We start from the raw sequence: 9,525 nt of genomic DNA, 5'->3' as shown, positions 1-9,525 counted from the left end.
ATTCAGGTGGATACCAAGTTGCAAGTCATTGATAATACAGTATTTTCACAAGAATCTCCATACATTAGAATCGAAAAAAAATTGTTATAGTCAACCCACAAGTTGCAAGTCTTGATAATACAGTATTTTTACAAAGATCTCTGTACATTAAAAACGCAAAAAAGGTCATATTCGTGTGGATACCCACAAGTTGCAAACAGGACTAGACTCACAGAAAAAGCGTCTTTCTGTTAAAAGTAATCTCAAATAGACGTAAGAAAATGCGTAGCCATACAGAGCAGATGTTCACATACTGTATACTTTATATCTTACTACTAACTTTTTAGATAACCATTGCATAAAATCAAATCTTTTAGTTGGCATTAAATCATGCATTACCATACGCTGTGCATTATGCATGGTTTACAACTGATTTTTGTTTGCTTAAGTATTAGTTTCCGTGTAACGACGTGGTCTGTGTATTGCAAAAAATATTCATAACTTCTAGGTTACAATCAGTAAGACATGGAATACTTTCTAAAATATAAGAAAGGACCTAAGGATACACACCTATTTATATTGTATTTTATCTACTTCTTGTCTCATCATCCCTGGTCAAATAAAAGGTATAGAAATCCAAGAAAAAAAGATATTTACTAATTTTTCGCCACAGAATTTTGGTTATTTAGAGATGTTGAGTTGATTTCTTTAGTTTGTGACGAAAACTGACATTACGTTATATTACACTCCGAACGGAGGTAAGGTCAGTTTCAGCTATGCAAAGGTGGCCGCTAATATAGGTTTGACTCTTTATAAAAAGGTGTACCCCCTCGTTTTGGCTCCCAATTTTTCAGTTACCGCTATGTGTATATCTTTTGTATTTCCCAAAAGGCCTTTTTTCGTAGCGTTTTTCGGTGGCACAGATTTCGCCGTGCGGCCAATCTTTTCCTGATATCAGTGCGCGATATCTAGCGGTAACGCGTTTTCGTTGCCTGATTACCCAGATCAGGCGTTCTATGTGCGCTGTGGATATTTTAGTGCCATCGGAGCTTGTGGAAAATCATTTTATTCAGTATACAGAAGGAATCTTGACATTAATTGCCACATTAGTCATTATCTCAGAAAATTAATTTTTCCACACAGCAGCCTGTAAAAAATGCCCCAAGTACTTTATTGATTTTGTTTTACCAAAACAACATTTCTACAGAAAATGTCAACTGAGTCTGTCAGTAAGCGACAAGGCACCCCTTCTTATCGGAAACGTTTAATTGTCCGAAAAAAATGGTTGTTTTGAGAAGCGCAAGGGCTTTTCTGGGATACAGTGAAATCGGCCCCGCGTCGTAAAAAACTACGAACCGTTACCTTAAATGAGAATATATTGTAAGGACAAAATGAACTTATTTCTTATGGTTACGAGTTGTTCAAACTTAAATGAAAATTACCCTTTGAACAGAATTGCGATAATAACGTTAACCTCCATTTAAAATACTTAATTTAAATCCGCCAACGCCTTACTAGCAGTCTTCAGTACGTTCTCAACCCTGGCTACATGCAGCACATGATGACTGAATTTGACAATAACGCTATGAAATCTGTATTAATTTTGTGGCAGAAAAAACACGAGGCAGTAGTTCTTTTTTTAATCAAAAAGAAGCTTTGAATTCGCTTGATATTTGTAAAAAATGCGGTTAGCATACAATCAGCAATAGTTGACTGCGTCTATATTATGCTTGGAATGCGCTATGCACGCGGAATCTTTTTGCAACAATAAAAAAGGCGTTGCACATGGCACACGCACCTTATGCACTGGATTTGCTGTTATTTATATGTTCGATGTGCGTCACGAAATTACGGAATTTAACATCACAGCTGCCTATCGTTTCTGATAATGTGGACCAAGTGCCTAAAATTAAGCTTAAAGAAGATCGTTGTTGACACAACCTAATAAGTACGGTGACTTTTGTAACATCTGTTACAACTATAATTATAGTGAACAAACAACTGTCGAAACGTCGTGTGTGGCGTAACTGGTAGAGCGTTAGGCTCGGAATCTAAAGGGTCCTGAGTTCGATACTCGTTGTGCCCTCGGAAAATGGACTTCACCTCCCTCACTTCACCCAGGTATAGAGATGGGTATCTGACTTCGGACGGGGAGGTAAAAAAAAGACTACCTTTACCTTCTGTCTGTACTGTGTATGTAGCACTGTTTAATATAAGTTACTGTAACTTGAATGCAGACTCACATTGTCCTCGTCTGTCCAAAAGCAAAAAAATATAAACACGTGTATACAATGAATTACCTACATGGAAGTGCATGAATGATTATCAAATTGTCATCTATATGTTAAGTTTAGAGTGTCATTTACATCATTGGTGATCTAAACAATCTTTATTACATTACTTATGTGTACACTGTAAGTGTTATCGCCTCCTAGGACGTAGTTTGATATTTCTAGCAAACAAAACGTATCAAATTCTTTCGAGCAGACGGAAAGAAATGTAGACAGCTTTGAGCATTTGTCTTCATATCGTGAACAATGCATGATAAACTGCGCCTTTATTGTATGTATATATATCCTTTTAACGGAGTCGTTATTAGTCGGATAGCATATTCTAGGGTTTGTCAATACACGCCCGAAATCATTATACATGTAGTTAATAATACTAGTAACATGATTCACCCAACCATTTTCATAAGAATCTAAAACATCTCATACTTCATAGTGTCTTTGTGTAAGTATGCTAAATGGTGCAAGTATTTGATAAAAATGTTTCAGCATTATCGACATTTTAACAGTTTTGAACTCACAACGAATGCCGTCATTTAATAATTTTGGATGTACCCCAATTAAAAATTCTGAAAACTCGTATCAATGATATCAAATTCTGCCATATGTGGACGAAGAAGACGTATACTTTTGATAATGACGTTGTCTGATGCAAAGTTTGCTCCAAATATGTAAGTTCGGCCCTATACGGAAAAATAATGCATTGACAAAATCTTGATATACAGACCTTATACGGCCTTAAATATAAAAGGTCGTGAAATACCCCTGTCACATTGCGCGAAAATGGAACGGACGACGAGACTGCGAGCTCTAAATGACATTTTCAACAATTTTCTCGATCAGCGCGCGATTTATTTTATTTCTATTTTTTATTTTATTTATTTTGCACAATCTTTAAAAAAGATAACGTAAAACAAATTAACGGATGAAAGTACATGCAGGGGGAAGAAAAAAGCCTCCTGGCTTATACATAGTCTTCCTCCAAATTTATAGTGATCGTCGAGTCTCGCTTATATGTGACAGTAGGCGAAAATACGCGCGACCTTCCAGCGATTGCGACGAACGCCCAAAGATCGTAGTTAATGTAACAGGGGTATAACTAGGACAAAGTCATGATCATCGGTCAATAGGGCGCTCGACTTTTTTAACATATTGTTGGTCCTGTGGTAACAACTAGATTTGTCCATATTGCCTACTCTCCAAGCAGAGGCTATTCTTAAACGTTTTTTTGTTGTCGTTTTTATCGGGCTTTCTATTTTGTATCTTATCTTGCTGTGTCAAAACCTAACCTAACCTAACCTGGCGTACTTCAAGAAAAAATGACAAAATAGAAAGCCCGATAAAAACGACTACAAAAAAACTTTTAAAAAACCCAGCCGGAGCCTAACCTCTGCTTGGAGAGTACATATTGCCATATGGATCATAAGTTATTTGTCAGTGGCAAGTGTTAGCCGTGGAAGATTTTCTATTGCTGAAACCATGGTGAGTTTACAACCAGTCCTTTATGATATATCAATAGCACTAAACAGAGAAAAAAAAGCACCAGCTTTGATGACATATCCCCTGCTTGAATGAACAAATAAGCCAACAACCCGAAACAAAGAAGCGCCGTACATTTTATAATTAGTAGAAGTTTATTTGCAAGTTCTTGCCCGAGGGATAATTGCAACATGAAACATACAGAAAATATAATAAACATGTATAAAATGAAATACTTTGGTATAGATAACAATGGTGACAAGTGTAAACGAGTGACTATTCTATCAATGATATGGACTGCTGAGAGCTACAATCCAGGTATTTAGGGTTTGACTTCTTTTCTGGAAGCAGTGGAAGACGAAGTGTCCCACTTTTCTATGATGCGTGGGTTATGTGACGTTAACAGCGTTATAGTCTTGTTTTCGTCGGTAAGCGTTTGGAAGTTTTTGTGGAATTTGCATGCCTCTTCAAATAACTCATTTCTTTCCTGATCGTTAGAGAGGCAGTTAGAAATAAAATGTATTTCGTCATTACTCCGCTATGTGGGCTAGACCAGGCCTTCTTGGGGTAGTAAACAATTTTTGTGGCCTATTCTATAATCTTATCGCAAAGGGAGAGCATAACTTTGAGGTTATATCTGAAAACTATCTCCGCTTTTATAACCACAAACAATGATACAATGGGTTGCATCAGTGCGGCATCATCAATTTTGATATAGATGATACTTAATATTGGTCCATAGTATATCAATATTGGCCAAGAATGATATAATTGGACGCGCAAGTTTCGGCTGTAAGTAATGAAAAAATAAAAGCATTCACTATTAGGCAGTGCTGCGCTTTGCATAAAACCTGTGTCCGTAAACTACAATAAACTGAGATAAAGTCTGTTTTCGAGACAGAGGAAGCTATAAGCCAGACTCTTGGTGGTGAAAGCTAGAATCATTTATCATTTGGAACCGCCTTCTGTCAGTGGCTGGTGTTTACAATAATAAGAATATTCATATGGTGTATTTTGCCAGCCAGTAGGTACCCAATGAGTAATGAGGCTGTTTAACGTGGTCGAGGCACCACCTCGAGCACGGGACCCCCGTTTTACGTTCCTCCCAAAAGACGACTTCGTGAAATGACCATGCTTGGTCCGGCTACAGCAATCCGGTCGTCCTTGGTTGGGGGACTCCCATCCTAGAACTGACCGGACCGCGCGTTGCTTAACTTCCAAGATCGAGGGATCGGGTGTACCAGCGCGCCATGAACTGTGCCCTACTTTGGTGCCGCCGCAGTCATTTAAAATCCGCGTCAGCACAAACCTCTTTTTCTCCTCTACTTGTCAAAATCTTTCACATGACAGCGCGACGAAGACACACTTCAAGCTTACTAAAGCCTTCAACTGTGTGCGGCGTCTTCTAAACGTGCGATTAGATCAACTGTCTTTCGTCGGTGTTTGGTATAAATTGTGGAGGATTTCGTGAATTGAAAAGTATAACTTCTGTAGGGACAATAAGGCTGATTTGAGTGTCGCCAAGTATAGGTCAAAACTTAGGTAAGCAAAAACCCTTCCTTCAATGCTACTTGTTAAAATTTTACACATGACAGCGCGACGAAGACGCACTTCAAGCTTACTTAAGCCTTCAGCTGTGTGCGGCTTCTTCTAAACTAGCGATAAGATCAACTGTCTTTCGCCAGTGTTTGGTATAAATTGTGGAGGATTTCTTAAATTGAAGAGCCACATTACTGTGGGTACAATGAGACTGACTTGAGTGTCGCAAAGTTTAGGTCACAACTTAGGCAAGCAAAAACCCATTTCTTTGCTACTTGTCAGAATGTTACACATGACAGCGCGACGAAGACAAACTTCAAGCTTACTTAAGCCTACAGTTGTTTGCGACTTCTTCTTAAGGTGCGATAGGATCAACTGTGTTTCGTCAGTGTTTGATATAGTTGTGGATGATTTCTTAAATTGAAGAGCCACATTACTGTGGGTCCAATGAGACTGACTTGAGTGTCGCAAAGTTTAGGTCAAAACTTAGGCAAGCAAGAACCCATTTCTTTGCTACTTGTTAAAAGCGCGACGAAGACACACTTCAAGCTTACTTAAGCCTTCAGCTGTGTGCGGCTTCTTCTAAACTAGCGATAAGATCAACTGTCTTTCGTCGGTGTTTGGTATAAATTGTAGAGGATTTCGTGAATTGAAAAGTCTAAGTTCCTTAGGGACAATAAGGCTGACTTGAGTGTCGCTAAGTTTAGGTCAAAACTTAGGTAGGCAAAAACCCCTTTCTTCTCCGCTACTTGTTAAACTCTTACACATGACAGCGCGACAATGAAACACTTCAAGCATATTTATAATTAAGCCTACAAATGTGTGCGGCGTCTTCTAAACTAGCTAAAAAATCAACCGTCTTTCTCCAGTGGTATATATTGTGGAAGATTTCTTGAATTGGAGAGCCTAATTACTGTACGGACAATGAGTGTCGCCAAATTTAGGACAAAGCTTAGGCAAGCGAAAACCACTCTATTCTCCGTTACTTGTTAAAATCTTACACATGACAGCGCGACGAAGACACAATTCAAGCTTACTTAAGCCTATAGCTGTTTGTGCGATAGGATCACCTGTCTTTCGTCAGTGTTTGATATAAATTAAGGAGGATTTCGTGAATTTCAGAGCCTAATTACTGTGGTGGACAATGAGGCTGACTTGAGTGTCGCCAAGTATAGGTCAAAACTAAGGCAAGCAAAACCCAAAGGTTTTAAAAAAAAGGTAGTTTGCGAGAATTTGGAGTTCCTGACAGGGTTATTTTTGCGGTAGCGGAAGGTACGCGTGCCTTCAACGTTAGAGCGCAAGTCTCTGTCTGCAAATTTCGCGAATGACAATATCAATCATATTCGGTAGATTTCACTTTAGTAGGGTCTGTTCAATAGAGACAATGCTATCTAGCGAGAAAAATTAGTGGCTACTGAAATCATGTGTAACTTACTGCTCGTGGTCAAATGATCAGCATTTCCTCTATAGTGGCCACCTGTCTATAGTGGCCACCTGTCTACAGTGACCGCATTTCTTTCTCCCTTGAGTGGCCACTATAGACAGGTTTGATTATATTTAGACGTTGGCGATGATGTAATAGCACATTATCTGTATAATCTAGAGTAGACCTACATGTATGAAGTGAGGACTGTCTAAATTTCTTTGAAGTCATTTTCACGATATCTGGCGCATAATAAGTTTTAAACCTACAGTCCAGCAAACTTTGGGCCGTGCAATGATTCGACCAGATTCTTGTTGTCGACAATTTGGATTATTTGCCATGGTATTGGTGGTTTCTAATGCACTTGCTTTCCTGCGTATTTACGTAAATTGTCCAGGATTACCTGATGCAGAAGTCCTATTATCTGTATAGACTGCTAGAGTGATTTAAGAAGGATCAATCGAGATTTCGTCTCAAAGCCTCCATTCTAGTTGAGCAAAAAACTCCCTCAATGCTGATGTTGGTAATGGTCTATGTTGTTATTGTGTTATTTCTATTGTTAGTAGAACACCCATGACGCCAAATACAGGACTGTACAGTGAGTCCTGTCTATGACGGCCACTTGATGGACTGGATAAATGTGGCAACTACAGTCAAACCTGTCTGTAGCGGTCACTCCATATACTGAAGAAAAAGGGCCACTATATTCAAACCTGTCTGTAGCGGTCACTCCATGGACTTGATAAATGTTGTCACTACAGTCAAACCTGTCTGTAGCGGTCACTCCATGGACTGAAGAATTGTGGCCACTACAGTCAAACCGGTCTATAGTAGCAACTGCAGGGAATGGAGAAAGGTGGTCACTATAGACAGGCGGCCACTATATATAAAATGTTGATCAATTGACCCCGGGCAATAAGTCACACATGACTTCAGTACTCACTGATTTTTCTCACCAAATAGCATTGTCAGTAGTAGATGAGCATATTGAAATTGTTGACTTACAGTATGATCGGGGAGTAGGAAAGTTTGCATATATTTTTTCCTTTGCTTTTTTCTAAAGATCTCTATTTTCAGATTTTTAAGAGCTGTACAGCTAGCATAAAAAGGCGATAAATGTGATATCAATTACTTCATGCTTGGCATAACCACATGCATGAAGTCCATATCACCTTGAGGGAGCTAAATTTTGTTGTTAAAAATTGTTGAGATATTGCATATTAATAGGATCAAATTCTTGATTGTTTTAGGTGATGTACGCTGGCGCTATGGCGGGTCCGTGTACATCAGGTTTCTGGAAGTGGACGGTCCTGGTGCTGATAGTAACGACTGCAACTGTGACTGCTCAAGGTAACGTAATATGAATTATTGAAACTTATCTGAGTGTGCTTCTTTATCCAGGGTAACGTAGCTTCAGGAGCTATAAAATTTGGTTGATCTTTTGGTAGGTCAAGATTAAGGTCGATGACAATAAAGGTCAATCAATGATACATCTCCTGGCGACTTCCCTCGGTAATGCAGATGTAGGTCCTGGTTTTGTTTTAATCTTTTGCTCTGGACATATGAGGTGATATATCTTCGTGGAAAACAGCTTTAAATGTCTCGAAATGTCCAGGGCAAGGATTATATTCGGATGATGCATCACTTAGAACAACATTAAAGGGGCTAACTGTCTCCCATGATCTGACTTTACACAAACTATCATAAAAATCCATTCAGTTTTGTCCGATTACTTATCTTTAAAAGATTTCGGCCAACAGTCAATGAGGGTGCTACGGATGAATTGTGATAATGTTAGGTATGTCTGACTCAATAGTTCCTGACTCTGTGCCATGTAGTTTGCATAATCATATAGGCGGGAAAAAAAACAAGAGACTTACAAGTAGTAGAAAGTTCACGCCACAGTGAAGTCCCTTAGCTCTTGGTGTACAATAACAATTTTGAAATTCTATCAACACTGGGTCGAGAAGTACATTTTATGCTTAGATATATTGTGGACTGATATAACATTTACTTTTTTTTCGTTGCAGGAGGTGCTCCCAACATAGAGCTCATCTCTGCCTGGCCCTCAGCTAAGCTGTACTACCAGGAGACCCTGACCCTGACCTGTCATGGCGACGGTGACCCCGCACCGACCTACAGCTGGACACGTGACTCCGGCGCCCTCCCAGCGCGCGCAGTGGTCGATGGGAGTGCGGGAACTTTAACCGTTCCGGATGCCACAGACTCCGATGGTGGAGTGTACACCTGCACAGCGGACAACGGAGTTGGGACTGTGTCGATGAGCATCACCGTGGTTGGTTGTCCTGACGTGAGTAGTCAAGCTTTCCGTCGGATAGACAGACAAGTCACGTGTTCCCTACCCTCTGACCCCATTTACTCTCTGACCTGTCCCTCATCTACCCAGTAGATCATTCGTGGCTTCCGCTTCACTTAGTACGGTCATATTAACGATGAGCTCACTACCCATACGGTGTGTATACAGTCAAACCTGCCCGAGCGACCACCTCTTCTCAGCGACCACCTGACCATTTCGACCGCTTTTTCTCGGTCCCGATTTATTTTCCCATTGACGTAAGCATTAAGCGACCTTTTCTCAACGACCACCTGGCCAACGCGACCGCGACCGGCCCAAATTGGGACCCATAACGACCGCATCATTTTTACAATTGAGGTTTTCATCGATTTTGGATGATAACGAGCGCGATTTTGTGCCGAAATCGGCCAGTTTGCGTCGGATTTTTTGGAGTTAAATTTACAGTTTACAGTGTGCGTGTTGTATTTGACATTAAAGACCTCGCTTCTTTGCCTGCGTGC

The 9,525-nt window shown here is 39.9% G+C and overlaps 1 protein-coding gene across 1 annotated transcript in view; it reads left to right on the top strand.

The window, feature by feature from the left end:
- Positions 1-7,973: 7,973 nt before the first annotated feature.
- LOC118425432 overlaps positions 7,974-9,525 on the top strand; it is a 19,437-nt gene continuing 17,885 nt past the window's right edge. The window contains exons 1-2 of the mRNA XM_035834241.1: positions 7,974-8,058; positions 8,739-9,019. Coding sequence (XP_035690134.1) covers positions 7,977-8,058; positions 8,739-9,019 — 363 coding nt within the window. The 5' untranslated portion in view covers positions 7,974-7,976. The remainder of the gene's footprint in view (positions 8,059-8,738; positions 9,020-9,525) is intronic.

The sequence above is a fragment of the Branchiostoma floridae genome, chromosome 11 (genome assembly GCF_000003815.2).
Source record: "Branchiostoma floridae strain S238N-H82 chromosome 11, Bfl_VNyyK, whole genome shotgun sequence".
Taxonomy (NCBI): Eukaryota; Metazoa; Chordata; class Leptocardii; order Amphioxiformes; family Branchiostomatidae; genus Branchiostoma; species Branchiostoma floridae.
Note: the sequence above shows the minus strand (reverse complement) of the source record. Positions and strands in the feature narration are given on the sequence as shown.